General features: G+C 36.2%; 1 protein-coding gene across 3 annotated transcripts in view; it reads right to left on the bottom strand.

The window, feature by feature from the left end:
* LOC109560730 (SAM domain-containing protein SAMSN-1) overlaps positions 1 to 24,528 on the bottom strand; it is a 98,555-nt gene that overhangs the window by 10,691 nt on the left and 63,336 nt on the right. For all 3 annotated transcript variants that reach the window (XM_070786453.1, XM_019963252.2, XM_019963299.2), the window contains 6 exons: positions 21,525 to 21,596; positions 16,762 to 16,911; positions 12,258 to 12,387; positions 9,445 to 9,596; positions 4,191 to 4,394; positions 1,470 to 1,620 (listed from right to left, as the gene is read on the bottom strand). In XM_070786453.1, the coding sequence (XP_070642554.1) occupies positions 1,470 to 1,620; positions 4,191 to 4,394; positions 9,445 to 9,596; positions 12,258 to 12,387; positions 16,762 to 16,911; positions 21,525 to 21,596 (859 nt within the window). The remainder of the gene's footprint in view (positions 1 to 1,469; positions 1,621 to 4,190; positions 4,395 to 9,444; positions 9,597 to 12,257; positions 12,388 to 16,761; positions 16,912 to 21,524; positions 21,597 to 24,528) is intronic.

Genomic DNA, 24,528 nt, shown 5'->3' with positions numbered 1-24,528 from the left:
AAAGCTCACGAGGGGACCATCAGGAGGCCTGGGTCCTATGTAGAACTTTTCTCTTGACTCTCAATCTGGGCTATTAATTGCAGTATAAGAAAGTCTAACAACATCACAAACACTGTTCCTAGCTTCCTAATTCACCAGGTGCATAAACTTGGGCAAGTTTCTTATGTTCTCATTTCTCATTATAAAAATAGGGACGATACCAACTTGGAGAGTTGTGGACAGCATTAAAGAAGATAGTAAGTGTAAAGACCCTGGCTCAAAGTTTTAGAGAACATGTTCAAAAAAATAATTATTGTTATTATTCATATTACTTTGTAAAGAGAAGGTTGGATTAGGGGATATAAGTTCTTTTTCATCTTTAGAATTAGATACCATCCCCCTTTTTTTTCTAATGAAATACTCCTGACAGAGTTCGGCACTCCCTGAGCTCAGGGTTTTTGGAGAAGGCAATGGCATCCCACTCCAGTACTCTTGCCTGGAAAATCCCATGGACGGAGGAGCCTGGTGGGCTGCAGTCCATGGGGTCGCTAAGAGTCGGACTCGACTGAGCGACTTCACTTTCACTTTTCACTTTCGTGCATTGGAGAAGGAAATGGCAACCCACTCCAGTGTTCTTGCCTGGAGAATCCCAGGGACGGCGGAGCCTGGTGGGCTGCCGTCTATGGGGTCGCACAGAGTCAGACATGACTGAAGCGACTTAGCAGCAGCAGCAGCAGCAGTAGCAGCAACAGCAGCAGAGCTCAGGGTTTAGGGAGCCCAGTCAGCTTTGGTAAGAATAATGGTCAGATTGGGCAGTTGTGAAAACAAAGGCTAGCTTATCTTTATAAACGCAATTGGTGTGGCCAATCAATATTCAAGTGAATCTGCTTGTGTTACTCCATCTTTAGTTTATACTTACAAATACAGAGACAACCACCTCAGATAATAAAAGTAAGTGCTGAATATTTTTGCAAACTATTATAGCATTTTGAAAGAATACTATAAACACGTACAAGATGTGACTATATGGTAATGAAATGAATTTTCTTGTGTGGTGCAAAGGCTCATTAGCTCAGAGCCATGCTCTCTCTGTGCAGTTCTGCAGAAGTTGCGTATGACAGTTCTCGCTAATGGCTCATGCTGTCACTAAATATTTGTCTCTGACTCCCCCAGTCTTAGGGAATGTGGACATCCTCTTGCGTGTAAATTAATATGTCTGCAGAATCTAAATGAAGTACCCAGTAAAGCCCTTTCATTTTCTGGATCCAGTAAGCAGCAAAAAAAAAAAGAAAAAAAAGTAAAGGTCCTCTTTCTATTTATAGATTTGACCAGAGTTGTTTCCAAATGTATAAGAAAACACTTTTTCTTATTGGAAAGAATGCTTTATGTGATTCTCAGTAAATAAAACTGGGAATTTGTTTTTAATTATTTTACTATTTACATTAACCTTTGATTCTCAGTGAGGGAAAAGAGTAGCTACACATACTTACTTTCTTCATCAAGGAGATTTTCAGCAGCTGATAGTAACCTCATCCTGTCTTCTGGGTTTTTAATGTTTAATTCAATGAGATGACTCTCTTTTATATCCTTTAAATCTTCTAGGGTCTCGTAACCATTGAGCAAAAGTGTTGAAGTATATTCCTGTGGGGAAGAAAAAACTTTGTACAATATAAACTACTCTGAGCAAACATTTTACTTTTAGTTATTTTTAGATTTTTAAAAAGTATAGAAATGCATGGAAACAATGCATTGGAACCAAAAGATGCCAACAGAACTTTTGCTTAATTTTGTTTTATTTGTACTAGTTTTCTACAGATGAACACAGGACCTTTAAAAAGCACGTTGTACATTTCTCACCTTCTGGAAGGACAAATGTAAAGAAGAAATGATTACCTTAAGCAATGCAATGCTAAATCATGGATCAATTAAATAGCTGGATCACTTATCCCATCTGGCACATTTTCACTTCTCAAATAGCAAAATTGACAAAGCTAGTGTTTTTTTTTTTTTTAAGTCTATCAATAAAATGCCTCTCATAGAGTATATTATAATAATATTTCTGGACTGTATCTCTTCCTGTTTGCTTGATCGCAAAATTATCTACCCTCATTAACTTCTTGGGGCAGGTCAAAAAAGGCATTTGAAACAGACACAATTTATATAAGTATACCTAACATTTTGGTTGAAAGGTATTTTATAAACCTAGGGCGTTCCAGACTTTCTATTTAATTAAAAGCTTTTATTAAGCATTAGAACACTGTGGTAGGGAAAAGTATTGTTTCCTTTTCTTAGCATGTATATTTTGTCCATCATTTGCATTAATATATATTAGTTTAAAATTCATAAGCTTCTGATTTCAAAGTCTGTATGTTATTTATGTAACCTCTGTTCTCTGTAACAAAATAAAAATGCAAAGTGAATTTAAATGCTTTTCAACTTCCTCAAATATTCTTCCCATTTTACTTGATCATTAATCCAGTATCCTTATTTTAGTTACTAAAATTGAATAAGAGGATATAAAAGTTTTAAGTAATCAGAAAGAACTTATTACTAGCCCTTTATTTATTTAGAAAAAGGAAAGAAAGAGTAGCAATTCTGTTTTAAAATAATGTATCCTAGAAGGATCACAGAATCAGAACAGGAAAAAAAAAAAAAAATCCCAGTCTGATGTAACTAACTGAGAGTTCTTGAGTAAGTTTCACGTTCTCTGACCTTGGTTTTTTCATAGGTCACAGAACAAACAAGTAGCTGAAGTAGGATTCAAACATGTGCCTCCTCCAAAGAGTAATATCATTTGGAGGGTACCAATTTGCTTTTGAACTGTGGTGTTGGAGAAGACTCTTGAGAGTCTCTTGGACTGCATGGAGATCCAACCAGTCCATTCTAAAGGAGGTCAGCCCTGGGATTTCTTTGGAAGGAACAATGCTAAAGCTGAAACTGCAGTACTTTGGCCACCTCATGCGAAGAGTTGACTCATTGGAAAAGACTCTGATGCTGGGAGGGATTGGGGGCAAGAGGAGAAGGGGACGACAGAGGATGAGATGGCTGAATGGCATCACTGACTTGATGGACGTGAGTCTGAGTGAACTCCGGGAGTTGGTGATGGATAGGGAGGCCTGGCATGTTGCGGTTCATGGGGTCGCAAAGAGTCGGACACGACTGAGCGACTGAACTGAACTGAACTGAATAGTAATATTGAAATGTCTATGTAGTGTGTCTACAGATAGGAATACAACTAGGTAATTCAGGAAAAACAGTTAAGGAAAGATTAATTGGTTATTTTCTTGACGATGAATTTTGAAAACTGTCGAAATACTGCTGTGTTATTTTTAGAAGTAGATTGCAAAACGGTAAATTTAGTGAGATTAGGCATAGTGGATGTACATGCCATTTAACAACATAGAAATACTTCATAAAAATTTCTCTAATATAACTAGAAAATAACTGGATTATAAATATAGACAACAGTCTCCCTAACACAATCATTATGGGGGCTTAATGATCATTGTTTTCTAACAAATTTCTTTAAAAACAAATTGGGTTACCTTCTGTTGAGTTGTTTTTGATCTCTGCTCTGTAGGAAATATATTTTCTTATCATTCTTCCTTTCAATTCTTTGAATTTTTACCTTCACTCTTTATATTCTCTTTATCATTCTCATTACCATGTTTTCTCTGAGTCTTTTATTCCCCCAAGTGTATTTCACTTTCCACTGCACTTTCTTGTTCTAATTTCTAGGTACGACATGCATGTTTAATTGCTCAGTTATGTTCGGCTATTTGCGACCCTTTGGACTATACCCTGCCAGGCTTCTCATTGCATGGGATTTTTCAGGCCAGAGTACTGGAGTGGGTTGCTACAGGGGATCTTCGTGACCCAGGGGTCGAACAGGAGTCTCCTGTGTCTTATAGCATCTCCTGCATTGCAGGCAGATTATTTATAAGCTGAGCCATTGGGGAAGCCCAATTTCTACTGTGAATGCTAAATATCATTAGAATTTAGTCTAAGTGATGTTATATCAAGACCTGTCCATGCATAAAGAAGTGGTTATGGGTAAATTAGAGCTATCCTTGGAAAACAGATTTTCCCTTGCTGTAAATCATGTATTTTTTTTTTTTTTTTTTTTTTTTAGCAATACAAACACTGATCCATTCTTCTCAGTTATTGCATCTGTATGCCATCAAAATCAAACAGGCCATGGGTTTGCTAACCTGAAGGTGAATCCTCTCTAAGAACTCCTGTAGAGTCTCAGGCTTTTCCACTCCACTCCTTCTTTGTGTCTTCATTTTCTTGGGGGCTGCTTCTTCTGATATGACATCCACATAAATGAATTTGAAGTTTCCCACCTTATTGTTCAACATTCCTGTCCACATCCCCATTGGCGTTTTGCAGATAATGTCTATGATATCTCCTTTCTAAAGACAAAGAAATATAAGTTAGATTTCAGAGAACTCTGATGCTATGACAATTGGTAGGAAAAAAAAAAAAACTGGAAACATTGAAAATTAGAATGAGGGCATACCATTGAAGAGATCTAGAGTTAGAAATAAATCTAAGAAGAAATTTCTTTTAAAAGTTTAAGGAAGCTATTTGCTAGTAATGTTGAAGAAAACTCTAACATGCTTGAGAAAAACTCCTAACTGTATTTGATGATGTGTTTATGTTTTTGGAATTATATCAATTTATCAGCTTACATTTGTAGAGCATCCTGTAGTTTACAAAACATTTTGCATACATTAAGCTCTTTTATGTCCATAATACATCTCTTCAACCTATATGCTAGGTATAATTATTACTCTAAATATTATGGAAAGAGAAATGCAAGCATTAATTTCTCAGGAACTCACAGCACCAGAACTCAAGCCTAAGTTGTTTGAATTAAAAAATGATGCTCTTTTTATTTATCCTGTAAAAACAATATACATGCAGCATCATCCCTGGAGGGGCTCCCAAGTTGGGAAGGGGAGGAGAGAGAAGTCTATGGCTCTGTCTATGCTTCTAATTCATCAGAAAAATTCATATACTTTGTGAAATGAATCTATCTAAAGTATTGCATCCATCTAAAATAATGAAAATGTTCAGAACTTTGTACATATAAAATATGTAACAAAATTATATATGTACTAAGGATAAATTATGCTATTTATTCTAGATTAATTAATACTTAATCAACTAGTAGTTATTTAATTAATACTTAGATTGAGTTTCACAGCAATAGTTTAAAATATGAATGGAATGCATTGGGACTGATAGAATAATTGGTCTGTCTCTTTATTCACCTCTAAGACTAGGACTGCAGGAGTAATTGTTAAGCACAAAAAACTTCACAGGGGTATTTTTTTTTTGGTAAGGAAAGTTGATTTCTATGTAAATACAGTGTCTACATTTAAGAGTCATAATTACTCCTTTAAGACTGTTAGCTGTCTACCTTAGAGATTACATTATAGATTCTGACATTTTTGCCATTTTAGAGGTCTACCGTCAAACAAAGCACTAAATCTGCTACTAAAAATATTTTTTTCTGCTGCTCTTGAGTGTGCATTCTTCCATCTAATACACAAATTGTATTTGTAAAAGTAGAAACCAATGTGATTAAAAGATCAGGTCTTTCCAATTTATTGACAATTTGACATTCTGATCCTATGAGTTGCTCATCTAGTTTTTCCTGCCATTAACTATAGGGAATCAAATCCTAGGCTAGACATCAGGTAAGCAGACCTAGAAAATCCCCAGAAGCTCTAGGGGGTTATCTCAAAGTATTATAGTCTTATGCTGCACCCTTCTTATTATCCTTTAAACTTGTAAAAATACATTACAGGTAAGCCCACAGGCTACAGGCAAAAATCCAACGTCATTTCGGATAAGACCCTGGCTGGGGACAGTAGTATCCATTACCCTGTGGTGTCTGTGGGATTTTTACTGTGTCCTGCAAGAGCTCCACAAACGTCCCCTTAAGCAGCGCTAGGGGTAGTACGCTGCATGGCATTATAGGGAAATATGAAATCTATCCTGAATCAAAATGTTTTCAATGTATTCCCTTCTACTGCCCTCCCTCCACAATGGTTACTTGGCTATAATCCTCCTTTCCCCAAGACTTGGACTTAGACTTCAAATCATTTCATAGAAACAAGTAAGGAGCTAACTGTGGAAAGAAATGTTTTCCTCATTCTCCAGCTGAGGTTATTCTGATTTGATATCTTAAAAGGGATAAAGAGAAGAGCTGAGTGCCTTGAATGTACAATAATAATATTAACACTTCATAGTTTATAATATTTATGGTTAACATTGGTTTGGTATTGACAGTATCAGTTGAGTTCAGTCACTCACTTGTGTCCGAATCTTTGTGACCACATGAACCACGACACGCCAGGCCTCCCTGTCCATCACCAACTCCTGGAGTCCACCCAAACCCATGTCCATTGAGTCAGTGATGCCATCCAACCATCTCATCCTCTGTCATCCCCTTCTCCTCCTGCCCTCAATCTTTCCCACCATCAGGGTCTTTTCAAATGAGTCAGCTCTTTGCACCAGGTAGCCAAAGTATGGGAGTTTCAGCTTCAACATCAGTCCTTCCAATGAACACCCAGGACTGAATTCATTTAGGATGGACTGGTTGGATCTCCTTGCAGTCCAAGGGACTCTCAAGGCCTTCTCCAACACCACAGTTCAAAAGCATCAATTCTTCGGTGCTCAGCTTTCTTTATAAACCAAATCTCACATCCGTACATGACCACTGGAAAAACCATAGCCTTGACTAGATGGACCTTTGTTGGCAAAGTAATGTCTCTGCTTTTTTAATATGCTATCTAGGTTGGTCATAACTTTTCTTCCAAGGAGTAAGCGTCTTTTAATTTCATGGCTGCAATCACCATCTGCAGTGATTTTGGAGCCCCCCAAAATTAAGTCTGACACTGTTTTCACTTTTTCCCCATCTATTTCCCATGAAGTGATGGGACCAGATGCCATGATCTGCATTTTCTGAATGTTGAGCTTTAAGCCAACTTTTTCACTCTCCTCTTTCCCTTTCATCAAGAGGCTCTTTAGTTCTTTTTCACTTTCTGCCATAAAGGTGGTGTCATCTGCATATCTGAGGTTATTGATGTCTCTCCCAGCAATCTTGATTCCAGCTTGTGCTTCCTCCAGCCCAGCGTTTGTCATGATGTACTCTGCATATAAGTTAAATATGTAGGGTGACATACAGCTTTGACGTACTCCTTTTCCTACTTGGAACCAGTCTGTTGTTCCATGTCCAGTTCTAACTGTTGCTTCCTGACCTGCATACAGATTTCTCAGGAGGCAGGTTAGGTGGTCTGGTATTCCCATCTCTTTCAGAATTTTCCACAGTTTATTGTAATCCACACAGTCAAAGGCTTTGGCATAGTCAATAAAGCAGAAATAGATATTTTTCTGGAACTCTCTTGCTTTTTCTATGATCCAGCGGATGTTGGCAATTTGATCTCTGGTTCCTCTGCCTTTTCTAAAACCAGCTTGAACATCTGGAAGTTCATGGTTCACGTATTACTGAAGCCTGGCTTGGAGAATTTTGAGCATTACTTTACTAGCATGTGAGATGAGTGCAACTGTGTGGTAGTCTGAGCATTCTTTGGCATTGCCTTTCTTTGGGATTGGAATGAAAACTGACCTTTTCCAGTCCTGTGGCCACTGCTGAGTTTTCCAAATTTGCTGGCATATTGAGTGCAGCATTTTCACAGCATCATCTTTCAGGATTTGAAATAGCTCAACTGGAATTCCATCATCTCCAATAGCTTTGTTCATATAGATGCTTCCTAAAGTCCACTTGACTTCACATTCCAGGATGTCTGGTTTTAGGTGAGTGATCGCACCATTGTGATTATCTGGGTCATGAAGATCTTTTTTGTACAGTTCTTCTGTGTATTCTTGCCACCTCTTCTTAATAGCCTCTGCTTCTGTTAGGTCCATACCATTTCTGTCCTTTATTGAGCCCATCTTCTCATGAAATGTTCCCTTGGTATCTCTAATTTTCTTGAAGAGATCTCTAGTCTTTCCCATTCTATTGTTTTCCTCTATTTCTTTGCATTGATCGCTTAGGAAGGCTTTCTTATCTCTCGTTGCTATTCTTTAAAACTCTGCATTCAAATGGGTATGTCTGTCCTTTTCTCCTTTGCTTTCAGTTCCCTTCTTTTCACAGCTATTTGACAGTACTGACAGTATAGAAAATTAATAATTTCTACTCTTTAGCTATAGCGACTTTGTGTCACTAAAATGAATAATCTAACATCTATAAAGTATTTTACCACTAAATCTTCCTCTGTTTGTACTATTGTAACACCTCCTCCTCTTGAGTACAAACAAAAGTATGAACATGATGAATTTCAAACCTGTGATTATGTTATATGACAGGAGGGGCTATGCATACATAATTAATACCCAAAATTTATTAATTTGGGAATTAAAAAGAAGTTATCTGGGTACTTCTGACTTAATCAGGTAGGACCTCTTAAAACAGATTTGAAGCATGGGTGAGCTTTTATGCTATAGCTATTGAAGGAGTGAACTGCCATGTTAAAGAAAATCATGGCTGGCAACCTCAGGGGACTGAGAATGGCTCCCAGTTAATATACCTTAGGAAAGCAGAAAACTCAGTGCTATACGCAATAAGAACTGAATTATGCCAACAGCTGGTGAGCATGAAAATGGACCCTGAGTCTCAGATAAGATCACAGCTTCAGCTGACACCTTGATTTCAGCCCAGTGAGACCTTAAAAAGACCACCCAATTGAGCCCACATGTAAGACCTACAGAACTGTGAAATAATAATATATTTGTGTTGTTTGAAGCCCTTACAGCAAAAGAAAATGAATAGAGAAGGCAACAGTGAAGAAAAGGGAATTCAGAAGGAAATATCATTGAGAGAAAATTGTCCAGTTACTCGTGGCATTTGCAAGTACTGACTCAAGTATTGAAATTGCCTGACCAACTCTGGCTCCTAAGGCCTTTACTCTCCTTGACTCTGCCTGATATTTCCATTTTCTTTCTGTCTCCTTGGGTTCATTATTTTTACTCCAACAAGTATCAAGTACAACTAGGCACTTCTAATAACTTGTGAGGCTTTTGGTAGTCAGAAAAAATGTAGACAGTTCCTTCTCCCTTTAAAAGGCTATGATTCTAGGAGGTGGGTCATAGAGGATCTTGCTTTGATTCATGTCATCGAGTGTTCTATAAAGCAATTATCCTTCAATAAAAAATAAATTAATTAAAAAAGGCTATGATCCTGCATTATCTACAAAACACAACTTTTGTGAATAGCCTCGAAAGACGGATTGCCCTACCTTACCTCTTGTGTGTTGTTTGAATTCCTGCCACAGTAAACCAGTCCTCATTTCTCCTGTTGGGAAGATACACTCATCCCTAGTTCCCCATACTTGTACTTCCTGAAAGAGATCATACACCCAGCCATAGACAAACCATACAGAATGCACACACCTTGATTTTGAGGGAATCAGTGTCATAGGGGCTTGGTGTGAAATCGGTGTGTACTCGGGCACGGCCACAGAATGGTCCAGAGTAGGGGCTGTCATCATCAAGTCGAAAGCTGTCCCGGTTACTTGTACCATCTGAACAACTTGTTATTCCACCTGATGAAAGCAAAGCAGACATTTACAGTTCTCATTGAAGGTTCATAACATTCTGAACCGTCACCTGGACATAACTAAGCAGAAACAATGCTGAACAATTGGATGCCAGCCTCCTGCGGGGGTTCTAAGTGACTGACTGCTTATTTTTGCTCCCAGTCCTTCTCCATCAGTGACTTCTGTCCTGAGCCATTTCTGATCTTTATTCAGTCAACCTGATCCTTCTTTCCTCAACCACCAATTCAAGCACTCTCCTACTTCGGCCTCTGTGATCTGATCCAGTAGCACAGTGCTTTGAGCATTGGCTACTTGCTAAAGAGGCAGGAAGTGTATAGCCCTAATGCCCTGTACAAGGCAGATAATGAATTTTGTACATGTAAACAAAGACAGAAGCCTATAATAACAGTTTGATTTTTGTGTGCTATTGATCAGGAATGGTCAAAGCATAAGCCACAAATCTTCCTACAACTTACTATGATGTAGCAAAAATGGTGTTTCAGACTTCCTCCTGTGTACCAAAAGCCATTCTGAGACAACAGCTCTATGCATAAAAGGTAGCGTTTTTGCTTGTAGTGTGAATGACAGGGAAAGAGAAAGTGTGTTATAGTATCTATACTCCTAAATGGTTCAAACCTGTTCTAAACTGGGCTATTAAAACGGCTCCAAAACCTTGTTCTCTGGTCCTCTTCCTTTCTGATCTGGAACCTCAAGGGGGGAAAAATATAGATTTCGTATTTGCTGCCTAGGGGCAAGAATGGTTCACAGGGGTGGTTACTCTGAGTCTCCTACCACTCTCAGTCGTCACCTCTCTTTTTCCTTTGGTGCGGTCCTTTGGTGCTCTGTTTCATGAGGGAGCAGGCCCAGTATCTCTACCATTCATTCAAATAAGTGTAGAAATAAGATAAAGATCCCTAGGGATGCTTCATTTTTTATATAATGAAAGTTGCTCAGTCGTGTCTGACTCTTGGTAACCCCATGGACTATAGCCTGCCAGGCTCCTCTGCCCATGGAATTCTCCAGACAAGAATACTGGAGTGGGTTGCCATTCCCTCCTCCAGGGGATCTTTCCAACCCAGGGATCAAACCCAGGTCTCTGCATTGCAGGCAGATTCTTTACTGTCCGAGCCACCAGGGAAGCCCTCATTTTTTATATGGACTGGTGTAAAAAAAAAAGTGAGTTGCATCTAGTCACAGATATTAAGCTGTGTTTGATAATGGCTAAGTGGACTCCCATTTCCCTTATTCTCTCTTCCATGACTACTTCAGGCCCTGGCTTTTCATGGTATATTAAAGTTAATAAAATTCTACCCACATTTGGCACCCACAATTTTGAATTTTAAAACTTCCAGCAGAAATGAATACTAATGATATCTGAATTTCACACATGCAAAATATACCCTTCAAATGTTTCTGTATTAGCTTTTACTTCACAAAATAGCTATTCTACAGCCAATAGGCAAGCAGGAATAAAATTCAGGATATTTTCAACATCTGGTCTTTGTGATCCATCTTCAAATAACAGAAGCAGCTGATTTAGAATGGAATGGAAAATAAACTTTGCAAAAAACCATTTAAAAGCCCTGAAAAGATTCAAAAGACATGAAACAGTATACATTTAAAAAATTTACAAGGCATCCTGTAGTATCAATAGTTTCATTAAAATATTGTAGCAGGACATATGACTGAAGCCTGAGTGACTTCTTTGTTAAAATGATATTTTTTTAGAAAATTCTTATTGAACGCATGCTGATTCTTTTTTGTCACCTAATTGATATGTGCTCAGTCTCTCGTTTGTGTATGACTCTTAGGAACCCTATGAATGATAGCCCCCCAGGGCCCTCTGTCCATGGGATTCTCCAGGCAAGAATACTGGAATGGGTTGCCATTTCCTCCTCCAGGGGGATCTTCCCAACCAGAGATCAAATCTGCGTCTCTTATGTCTCCTGCATTGGCAGGTGGGTTCTTTACCACTAGCACCACCTGGGAAGCCCTACCTAATTGGTGATATTCCTACTATTTAGTATTTATATACCACCTCACTTTTTACTCCCTAATGCTGGATGGATACCTAGAATTGATGCAAATGTCCTGTTCTTTTCAGAATATTCCAGACAAAAAAAAGGAAAGGAAGGAAATAGTGAGAGGGGAAGGATAGGGAAGAAATAAATAAAATATGGGGGAAAAAAATGAAAGAAAAAGAAAGAAAGACAGGGAAGAAGGGAGAGGTAGTAAGATAGAAGGGAGAAAGAAAGGAAGAGAAGAGGAAAGGAAGGAGTAAGTGGGGTATGGAGAAAGGGAAGGAAAAAAGGCAGAGAACAGGATTTTAGTTTTCTGAATATTTCAATTACTTTAAAAAATCTGGATTCAAAATAATGCTAGTTCTCTCCAGCATACTATATTGTAGGATTCAGATTTAATCACCCAATGTGATCTTTTTAAGGCCTATCCCAAGAGCCCTGCTGACCACAGTGCTAAAATTTTCAAAGTATTCCATAATCCTAATATACTATGTATTATTTTAAATAATAGCAATTCCATAGATTCAACATGCTAATCAAATAGCTGGAAGCTTGTTGCTATTTTCACAAGCCTGAGAGAAATCAATTCGTTGTTTTTAGTTACTCAACCCAGATCTCCCATCTTGTCACTTTTCTATAGCCTTACTTGATGAGCTCTGCCCACTGTAGAGACTGTCCAAGGAGTCACTGGTTTTGAGGGAGATCTTCTCAATGTGGGTTCCAAGCGTGGGGTCACTGTTCCGGTATGGGAGGGTATCCTCTCCATCTTCCTCATCCTTCAGAAAATCATATCAGAAGTTAAGTGCAAAGAACTGATTTCCTTGGAGACTTTCACTGTGTGCATTGATTTAGCAAACAAGACAATACTTTAGCAACAAAATACTTAGGAATACATCAGCATCAAATATGAGTGTCATTAATCCTTAGCTCAATTTCTAGCAAAACGTTTTTTGGTATTCTTGGAAAAATTCTTTAGCTGAAACAGTCCACATTTTGGAATTTAACTGAAATTATCCAGTTTATTTTTGTAATTAGAATGAATATCATACCAAGACTATTTAATCAGAAATGTTAGGTTTATTAACATTTATGCTTTATCTGTTAAAGTGCTTTTGTTTCTTCCTGTTCTTCTTATCATCTGTTTACCACCATTACTAATCCTTTGAGATCTGATATTACAAGTTTAAACTCTGCATAGTTGCTTCATGTCACTTATTTGCACCCTACCAGATCACTAGATATGAATAAAACATGCACACTTTGCAATTCTAAAGCAAAGCTTATCTAAGAAGCTTTACAAATCTCATACGGTGCTTGCCACCCAGTCAAGTGAAAAGCAAATCTTGCATAAAATTAGGAAAGACAGACAATCTCAAAAGAAATTACATCTGCTTGAAAACACCTCAAATGTTTTCCATATTTAGATAGTTTCAACAAAACCTATGAATTTCTTAATACTCATTAAAATATAATTCAATATTCCTCATTTTTTAGCATTTCTAAACATTGATAAAACTTCAGAATAAACATATGATATATGCTTAGTTTGATTCTCTGCTTTTATCCATTCCTTTATTCATTTGTTCAATCATTCAGTACAAGCCTGTAGAACATCTTCTAAGCAACTGGCATTGTTTGGGGGAACTGAGGATACCATGGTAAACAAAATTCAGGGTCCTACCTTTAATAAGGTACATTTTAGGTACATTCTTAGGCTGTGTGTGTGTGTGTGTGTGTGCACACACGCACGTGTGTGCATGCATGTGTGTGCATGTGTACTCTTTGGGGAGGTTTGTGTAAACAAAATGAACAAGACAATTTCAGAGAATAAGTGCTATGAAGGAAATAAAATGGGATGAAGTGAAAGGTTTAGCTATTCAGATTAGGTTTGGAGGAAGGTTGACTGATTTAGAGGGACCACCAAAGACCTCCTCCAAATGGTAACAGAGTCAGCATTATTGATCTGAATGATAAGACAATGTGACTTATATGAAGATTTGGAGATAGTATCCCACTCAAAAGAAATAGCAGGAACAAAATAGCTAAACAAAGAATTAACTTGAGTTATGCAGAGGAAAGGGTTTTCCAGGGGGCTAGCAGGTAAAGAATCCACATGCAAAGCAGGAGGTGCAGGCAGACAGTTTCATCTCCTGGTCAGGAAGATCCGCTGGAGGAGGAAATGGCAACCCATTCCAGTATTCTTGCCTGGAAAATCCCATGGACAATGGAGCCAGGTAGGCTACAGTCCACGGGGTTGCGGAGTCAGACATGACTGAAGCAACTGGACATGCACACATGCAGAGGAAAACAACAAGGCCAGTATAGCTGGAGCTGAGTGAGAGCAAGGAGAGTATTAGGGTATGAGCTCAGAGAAGTAGACTGGAGCCAGATCAGAAGGAACTTCTGAAGCCACTTGAAGTGACCATGCAAATCTCTTGCTGTGGGACCCTTCTTTACTGACATCTCTAACTACTGGCCCTCTGTATTCACCACTGTGTTCGCAAGGAAGCCATGTACCAATGACTTAAATAGTGGGGCTACCATTTGAGTCCATGCTGGTGGGATGTGGGGCTTCTTTAATGAAAACCTTGGGTTCGAGGACTTCCTATCAATCTGGCCAAATCTTTCTTAAAACAGTGCTGAAGTGTGAGATTTGAATGATCCTTCTTCTTTCTTTGTCTCCTTTTATAGTTATCAGACTTGCATTTTATTCTAAAGGATTTTCTAGCTCATTTTTTCTTTCTCTTCTTTATCCTTCACAGGCATTTTCTCCAGTAAGTCTTTGGTGTGTCTATTCCTTTCTTGGGGTCTACTTCTCAGAGGACTGTAATGAACACATCATAGTAAGGGAATGCATTTTGGTACTGTAAAATTTTAACTGGTACTGTAAAATTTTAACTGGTACTGTAAAATTTTAATTTCAGAACTTGACTTTTCAAATATCTTTCTGGCTTTCATGTGGAGAGTGGCTTTTATGGAGGAAAGAGTGAAAGAAAGGAAACCAATTAGGTAATCTAGGCAAGAGAGGTCGTTTACTTAATCTAAAGCAGAAATAACTTACATGGAGATATTAAGAGTTTTTAGATATGCTTTGGGGTTAAAACTAGAAGGATATGCTGATTAATTGCTATGAAGAGTGGGAGAAAGAATGAATTTTGGGTGATCTCCGGGAGTTGGTGATGGACAGGGAGGCCTGGCGTGCTGCGATTCATGGGGTCGCAAAGAGTCGGACACGACTGAGCGGCTGAACTGAACTGAACTGAACTGATAGGCTTTCTTCTTTTTTCCTTTCCTTCTCCTTCTTTCTCTCTCTTCCCCTTCCTTTCTTTCCAACATCTACCATTAGTACAGTTTTGCTTTTACTTGGAAGACTGGACAAGAAACAAACTCTTTGTACAGCATAGAGAGTCAGTAATTCCATTTTAGGGATATCAAGTTCTAGATATCTATTATGCATCTAAGTGATAATATCAAATAAGCAACTGGTTGTATAACAGATAAGCAAAGAGATCATAGCTAGAGATGTAATTGTGAAAAACAAAGTCATGAGACAAAATGAGATCACTTAGAAAGACTAAACTGAGTAAAGCATCTGGGAACAAGCCTCAGGAAGACTCAATATTTAGAAGGACAGGAAAGAAAGCATAGCCAAGACAGGAAACTACGAGAAAGAAGGAAAACAAGAATGCCCAAAGAAATCGTAAAAGAGAATGTTTCATATGTAATGAAGTCATCACTTGCATCAGACACAGCTGAGAAGTATGTAAGAAGAAAGAAAGGTGACCATTTGATTTGGCAACACAGAGGTTAATACTGACCGTGACTATTCTATTGTTTGAATGGAGTACTGGGGAGAGAAATCCTGTTGAAGTGGGTTAAAAACAGACCAGCTCTAAGACATATAGATCAACAGAATAGAACTGAGCCCATAAATAAATCCATATATTTATGATCAGTTCATTTTTCAACAAAGATGCCAAGGCAATACAGTGGGGAAATAATTGCCTTTTCAATAAAAAGCGTTGGGATAACTGAATATCCACATTCAAATGAATGAAGTTGGACTCCTACCACACACCATGTAGAAAAATTAATGGGCGATACACCAAATTTTAATACCTACAAGTATAAAACTCTTAGAGGAAAACACAGGAGTAAATCTTTGTAACCTTAGATCAAGCAATGGTTTCTTAGATATAACACTAAAAGCACAACTGATGATAGAAAAAATAAATCGGGCTACTCAAAATTATAATCATATGTGCTGTAAACGATACCATCAGGAAAGTGAAAATACGATCCACAAATGGGAGAAAGTATATCATATTGCAAATCACATATCTCATAAAGGATTTGTATCATAATATATTGTTTTAAAAATCATAAACGTCAACAATAAAAAGACAACCTAATTAAAAAAACAGGTAAAATATTTGAATAAACATTTTTCAAAAGAAGATATGCAAATGGCCAATAACACATGAAAAGTTTCTCAACATCATAAGCCACCAGGGAAATGCACATCAAAGTACAATAGTTCTCTTCCTACCCATTATGAAAGACTAACATAAAAAAGACAGACAGTAACAAGTGTTGACAAGCATGTGGAGAAATTGGAACTCTTGCACACTGGTAGTGGGACTGTAAAATGATGTAATTTCTTTAGGAGATACTTTGCCAGCTTCTCAAAGTATCAGACAGAGTTACCATGTAACCAAGAGAAATGAAGAATTTTTCCACATACAATCTTGAACAAAGACATTCATGGCAGCAATATTTAATATAGCCCCCAAGTGAAAGCGACCCACATGTTCACCAACTGATGAAACGATCAACAAAATGAAGCCTATCTATAAAACAGAGTATCATTTGCCAACGAAAAGAAATGAAGTATTACTGTTTGTTCCAACATAAATGATCTATGTTCCTCACATACAACATGCGGGATTTTTCTGAGCCTCTTGTTTCCTCTATTAAAATGTGAACAATAATACTGTCTTCCACCCAACTTCTGGGCAAAATTATCAAGGAAAAAAGTATATTGAAGTCCTTCATAAGCTACCAAGTACTTCTATATCTAGAAAAACCTGTTCCATATTTTAAGAAATACATTAATAGAAAAATACAAATGATTAACAGAGGATGCTTACCTTTTCTTCAGAAAGGGCTTTGATGTACTTTTTGCCCGCTTTTTTCTTCATTGTCCAGGAAATAGCTCTCATTTTTTTACCTAAACTTGCTCCATTATGTGAAGTTTTGTTTTGTTCTCCACTTTCATTTATGGGTTCCCCTTCGCATACCTAGTTATAATTGTTTACAAAAGACAAAATAATGAAGCAATGAAAAGCATTGATCTGAAAACATCATTAGAAGATTCCAAATTTGTGGGCTTCCTGTACATTCTGTGTAGCAGTGTTCAAAATTTCAAACAAAATGAAAATAATGCATATTTTTAAAATTGTCTAGCTCTGGTTACCTGTATTACAGACTCAGAAAGTAAAACTTGTTATCGAAAGACATGAGCTTCACATCTGATATTATTAAAGATAATTTTAGCTACATTTTAATAGATGTATAGTAGAATTACTTTAGTCCTTCCTGTTTATGAGATGGACAAAATAGAAAAAAAATGCCAAGCATGATGAGTGAATATCTACTTAGATGAGAGATATTTTTTGGAGGCCTTAGAAAGGCTGCAGCATCTATCCATGCTGAACAGGTACTAACATACCTTCTTGCTTCTTATAAATTGAAATGGTAATGGTTATTTTTTAAATTTTGGAGTTAATTAAATCCACAGAGAAACTGCAGTTTTTCCATCTTACAGGTTATGAATACGTGCACATTTCCAACATTCTCAAGTAACATTAATTATGAACTTGTTCCCGCCATTAGAACAGAGATCTTTATGTATTCCACATACTAATCAAATCTCTATTTAGACTGCTTCTGATTTTTGCCTATTAAGAATTTTGTTAAACCAGTGATTTCTCATCTAACTCAGAATAAAACAATGTTTACAGCTCACAAGGCTCTATAACAACATAATATAATGTGATATAATGCAATTATTATAATACATATTGCAATATAATATTGTTGTTACTTAGTCACTAGATTGTGTCTGATTCTTTTGTACTCCATAGACTGTGGTCCCCCAGTCTCCTCTGTGCCTGGGATTTCCCAGGCAAGAATACTGAAGTGGTTTGCCATTTCCTTCTCCAGGGGATCTTCCTACCCAGGGATTGAATCCACATCTTCTGTATTGGTGGGCAGATACTTTGCCACTGAGCCACCAAGGAAGCCCATAATATAATATATATATTACATTGTATACAGTGTATATGAGATAAAGAATTCAAACCATCTCACCCCTTGCTACTTCTCAAATTTTTCTTGTTCACTATAGGAATGATTCTCAAAATGTGGTTCTAAGACCAGTAGCAACAGAATCACTTGGGGCCAATTTGTGTTTTAACAAACTCTACAAGTGACTTTGATACATGCTAACATTTGAAACAACTGTAACTGAGTACTGCCACACTAGTCCCTCTGCCATTTCTCTTTCATATTCCCACCAATGTTTGTACTGGTTTCAGCCATTGGCTTCCACCAGATATCTACAAATGTCTTCCTTCATTCATCCAGGTTTCCACCCACATGCCAAGTAATGGAAGAGAAATTTTCTGACTGATCACCCCATTTGCAATAGCCCACACATGTCCACACTCCCTGTATGTTTACTATGATTTATTCTTCTTCTAAGCACTTAACAGTATCCAATAATATATTTGTTTGTTCTTTATATTTTACTGCCTGCATCTCCCACTATGATATATGCTCCATGAGACTTGAGACTTTATCTGCTTTATTCATCCTGAGCATCTAAATATTTCCAAGAACATAACTGACCCTCAATAGTTTTTAATAAATAGAACTTCTTACGTAGAACTTTGGCATTTTTTTCCCCTTGGAGGACATTTTTGGGTGACATATACATAATATCCCAGATTTGCAAGAAAGGACCCTTGAAGGTCATCTAGTCTAGTACTGTCCACCATCTCCAATAGGTGGGTGGCCAGTCATTCCCTGAATATAAAAAATCATGGGAAACGTCTGTTTAGTGAACTTGAATATTTTAATATGAAGGTGTAACCACATAGTTAACATCATTGTTAATAAATATTATGTTTTACTTCACATCTTACCCCGAATTGCCTATGATAAATATGAATGGACAGCCAATTTAAGTCCTCATTGCACTTTATTAATGTCTACATTCAGGGTTATAAAGGCAAAGATTCTTTGCCTGAATCTTTGCCTGAATAAAATACAACTGAAGCACTGAATAAAATACAACTTGGAACTACTTAAAAATTTTAGTGTTAGGCCTTTTATTTTCTCTTTACTTGAACTTTTTCTATCTTCATCGTAAAGCTATAAACTAAAATAAGAAAATATATTAGTTTATTACTATCTGTGTTAACTTACCATTGCCTAAGTTTCAAAAAAGGGCCATAAATATTTTTAATTTCAGGCTTTTCCATAATTATTTACAGAAGCTTTGAGGAGACCCTGTTGACATATATTTAATTTCAATATTTTTCTGTGCTTTTCTCTTTCATAGCCTGAATCTCAGTTTATTTATATACTTACTTATGGGTTTTTGTTGTTGTTGTTGTTTTAAAGTCTGTCTCCCCCTAGACTCTAGGCTTCATGAAGTAAGGATTTTCACCTGTATTGTAACAGTACTTTCTGAGTGCCTAAGGGAGATACTCAAGTAGATGCTCAATACACATTTACTGAATGAGTGAATGACGGTTTGCTAAAAAATGTACAAACTGCTTTATCAAGTTCATTAAATTCTCTCACAAATTGCTAGGCCACCATTACTAATCAATAAGTTTGAATGAGCCTGAGCAACTTTTATAGGTCAACTCTAGAATAAAAACTTAATAACAGTAAATATACCTACATAGGATTATAGAAAGTATAGGATTATACAATATGGGAGTTTGGGGCTGACATGTACACACTGTTATTTAAAATAGGTAACCAACAAGGACCTACCGTATAGCACAGGGAATTCTCCTCTATAACAATCTAAATAGGAAAATAATTTGAAAAAAAAGATACTAATATATGTATAACTGAGTCACTTTGCCCTGCATCTGAAACTGACACAACAGTGTTAATCAACTACACTTCAATTTAAAATAAAGATTTAAAAAAAGATCAACAGGAAATCCCTCATGCTAAAAAAATTATATCGGTCTTCTCACTGTATACCATTTGTAAAAGAAATACATTTGGGTTCTCACTATTTGTGTTGTATAAGGCTTCTCACTATTTGTAAAAATTGTATAGGGTTTCTTATTATTTGCATTGTATTATTTACAATTATGTAAGTGTTGATAGACCATAAAGTTACATACAATTTTATATATTTATATCCATGTAGCTATAAAGGTTTAATTATATATATAAGTGTATAGGTGAATAAAATAAGATATATGTAATGTACATATACATATAAAGGGATATAGTATGCACACATGTACATATATATGTGTTAACAGAGGTATTTATAAAGAAGTAATAGATGTCATTTTCTTTCTACTTTTGTCTAGAATATCCGTTGCTGAAATAAACATATTTAAAGATAATATAGATAGATACACTATAGGAATCTGAAAGATATTCTGAGAAATTAGACATGATAAAGAAAATTCTTTGTAAAAAATAACAATGCAATATCTAGAATGAATAAGATGTGAATAATATCTAAAGCCTATTGATCTAAAACAAATCTACCACATGAATACATAAATCAGGTTCAATGATAAATATATACTTTCACTTTTCTCAGTATATATACCTCCTCTCTACTATTTTATTAGTTGTTATTCCTTCTTTAATCAGTTTTTACAGTTGGCCCATGACTTATGAGATAGTATAACAGAATAGCAAACTTTGGACAAGATCTCGCTTTCTGCCTTTGTCATTTATGACATGTATGATTTAGAAGTAATTTTGTTCAAACATATTTCTTCAATGATAAAATAAAAATAATAATATTTCCTACTTACAGTTAGGTAAAGTGCTTAATGTTGTGCTTACTTCCTGGTAAGTGCTCAATTAAATGTAGTGATGATGATGATGTCAATAAGCTTATAGGAAGCTTTTCTTAAGCTACACTTTAAGGTGTTCATGGTTTGTAAATGTATATGGAGCTTCCCGAGTGGCACTAGTGGTAAAGAATCTACCTCAATGCAGGAGACGTAAGAGACATGGGTTAGATCCCTGGGTCAGGAAGATCCGCTGGAAGAGGAAATGACAACCCACTCCAATATTCTTGCCTGGTGAATCTTATGGACAGAGGAGCCTGGTGGGCTACAGTCCATAGGGTTGCAAAGAGTCAGACACGACTGAAGAAGGGACTTAGCACAAACACACTCATGGAATGGTCACCGCTGATTTCATGGTTAAATGGTCACCACCATTTCAATGTGTACAAAGGTGTGAAAGTGTAAATGAGCAGAGCAGCCTATGCTCTCCTTAACTAGTTTCCAATGAAGCCATTTAATCACTTCCTAAATTTAAACAATTATAACTTACTTAAAATTTAACATGTATGTCATTTCATATGTGTTACTTTAAATTATAATTCTCTTCTTAAATTGATGTTCTGCCTTCCCAAACATCTCTAATGTTTCTTAGATAGCTTTTTACTCTTAATGCCCAGCATGGTGCTAGGTACTAAATAATTGTTCATTTGTCACAAAAATGTATGCAAGGCTATGGATTTTAAATATATATCTTTTGCTTACTGTAATTTGCAAAAGTTATATTGGCTTCGTAATTTTTCATAATGCTTTGTATAACACTCATAAAAATGGAATGGAATACTAACCCCAGTCGAATCATCTGGTTTTGCTGTGGAATTATTCCAAAAACGATCAAAGTTCCCAAAACTGCTGCTGCGCTGTAAAATAGGAAAGAAAAAGCAAAAGAAACAGGATTTGTGACTTTCATTGATAAAACTGCTAAATATATTAGATTATGGCTTAATAAGCCCAAGTCTCTTGTGAATACAGGATTAAAAAGACTCTTCTTTCTGGAATATCTAAAGGTGCTGATGGTGTGTTATTAACATTCTAATATTTACAGTTCATAAAATGTCTTGTATGTTTATGATATAGTGTTAAGCGCCTTGTAGAAAATCTATTAAATTATTTGGACTTATAGTGTTAATTTTGCTTTTAAGAATGACATGTGTTGCTAGACAACCAGGCAACTAATAGAAAACAACAAAATAAAAAACCAAAAGCAAGCATTTGAGTAGATTAACCATTGTGCCTCATAAAGATCATATTTGTCAAAAAACTAATGCAAATGCATTTCCCAATGCTGACCCTTGATAATTTGAAACTCTCTACTAGATATCAGAAAGAGAAGGCAGCATATACACAGACCTATTAATAAATTGAAAACAGCATTTAGGTATGCACACTCTTAGGTTGGGGGTAAAACTGAATTTTTACACATTTAACTTGAAATTACAATGAGACCTCTAGATCAATTTCATTCACTGGTTTTGAGAGAAAGCTCAATATGTTAATAGAAACCTTGTTCTCTTGGATACTTTTTGCCTATAAGGCTAAATTTTTATTCTTATGTAACTCATTCTAGGCAGGTAATTATAAGCAATTCCTGATTACTACAAACTAAATGATTCTTCTAAAGACATTTTTCAAAAATCTTTAGTCATGGAATCAAAAATTGATATTTTCTCACTATTTAATTTTATATATTGTTTGAGATGGTGGATATCGGACATTACAGACTTTATATATGTTCTATCTTAAGAACTTCATTTCATTTCAAGCTTATAATATTTTCAAAATAGGCTGGTGGTACTGAAAAATAACCTGATAATTAGAAAAGTTAAAAATGGGAGTCAGTAAGCTGTAAAACTTTGTATGTCCTTTAAAAGTCGCACACCGTTTTAGTTCAAGACGGCGTCAAAGGTACTTAGTCCTTGCAAGCACTCTTATTCTCAGATCTTCCTACTAGCTATCTTTAAAACTCCTTGTTTCTCTTTTAAATGAGTTTATATAAAAAGATCCTGGCATGTGACAAGGGGTGAGCTTGATAGACACTGTGACACAGAACACCACCCCAAGGATGAGGGCTGTGTTAGACACAATTAACACCTTTTGCTGACTTGCTACCCTTGCTGAAGAAGCCCTTCAGCTTGTGGCAAGAGGAGAGAAAAAGAAGGACTGCAATTGAAAACTACTCTGGAAAATACAATCTTCTCATGCAGGGCTTACGGACCTAGAATGATTTCTGAGAGCATTAATCACTTCAACTTGCCTAGTAGGCACTTCTGCCAGGCCATCATTGCCCGGAAATTGCGAAAGGGAATTGAGTGTGTTCTTGTTCTGCTTATAAACAATCTGAACACAGGGAAAGCTGTTACTTTTTTATATACTTGAAGCATTCTTATGGCCTATTGGAGCCTGTGCTTAGGGCACTTTTGTAGCCTATAACCAGTCTATCCCCTGCCTATCAATTATTAATGAAGGTTACAATGTGTTATCCACCTCTGGATAATGGGTCAGGTTGCCCAGAGGGGCACAGAATAGGCTCACCTCAGCACTTCTCCACAGTATCTTCTGCCATTAAGTAATCAATAGTCACCATCTTTTAAAATTAATTCTCCCCTCATTATATCAATAGAAGCAGATTGAGAAGTAGTGGTTTTCAGAACTATTACTTTGGGTTTTGTCAGTCATCTCATTACAAATCACTCAACAGATTCAAGCCAGAGGAGTAAAATATCAATCCATGCTAAGAAACCCTTAAGAAGCAAATCTAAGTATTTAAAATAATGTTTTTACAATTTCATTATTCTCTTGTCAGAAAGTGACTTTCTGAGATGGTTTCATAATGTATAGGCTATGGCTTATGATGAAAAAAGACTAATGTCTACTATGAGGTATGGATAATGAACAAATGTGTAATTTCTACTCTTGTTAACTTTCTAATGAAAAGGTGAATCATGTGGAGGTAAGCTGGTTTCATAGATGATAGTCCTTTACCAATGAGAATATATTTCAATACTGATAATTTTGCAGTGTATAATTATAGAGGATTAGACTTGGCAAATATTATTTTGTAACAAAGCTCCCATCAAGACAGAGCTATTATATAAACAAATAGATATCAACAAAAGAGTAACTTAAAAAAGCAATTCGTATTTTAAATAATTATTTGCTTCTGTTGGCATTAGATTATATTTAGTCTTCAACTATAAATCTGTATAGTATTTCCTTATCCAGTTAGATGTATTTGTAAAATGACACACCTGTGTAAGATAATTTGGAAAAACTAACAAAATTACATGCAATTGACCTTTGACCCAAAATTTCATTTCTAGACAACTATAACAGATACACTTGAATATAAATTGATTTGCACATCCACATTCAATGGAAATTTTTTATAGAAAAGCTATAAACCTCAATGTTCACCAGGAGAGGACTGATTGAATAGTATATGGTAAATTCAAATAATAGAAATGTGTACATCTGCAAAAACCAGAAATATATCTCTTATCTGATGTGAAATGATCCCAGGATATAGTGTGTATGATAAAAGTCAAACATAGAAAAATGTACATAATAAACTGCTTTTTATCTAAGAGTGGAACTACATCTGTATGTTTCAATACAGGCAAATATGTATTTTCTTTCTTAGAGAAATTGGGTAAAATAAGCAAAGAAAAAGAAAAGAGAAAAAACAATTTTCTAAATATGCCTTATTTCACAGATTTGACTTTAAAACTATTTATAAACAAATTTAAATAAAAATAAAGGCAATCCCTAAAAATTCCAAATAAAAATAATTAA

The sequence above is a fragment of the Bos indicus genome, chromosome 1 (genome assembly GCF_029378745.1).
Source record: "Bos indicus isolate NIAB-ARS_2022 breed Sahiwal x Tharparkar chromosome 1, NIAB-ARS_B.indTharparkar_mat_pri_1.0, whole genome shotgun sequence".
NCBI classification, from domain to species: domain Eukaryota; kingdom Metazoa; phylum Chordata; class Mammalia; order Artiodactyla; family Bovidae; genus Bos; species Bos indicus.
The sequence above is the reverse complement of the archived record's forward strand: the minus strand, read 5'-3'. Positions and strand labels throughout refer to the sequence as shown.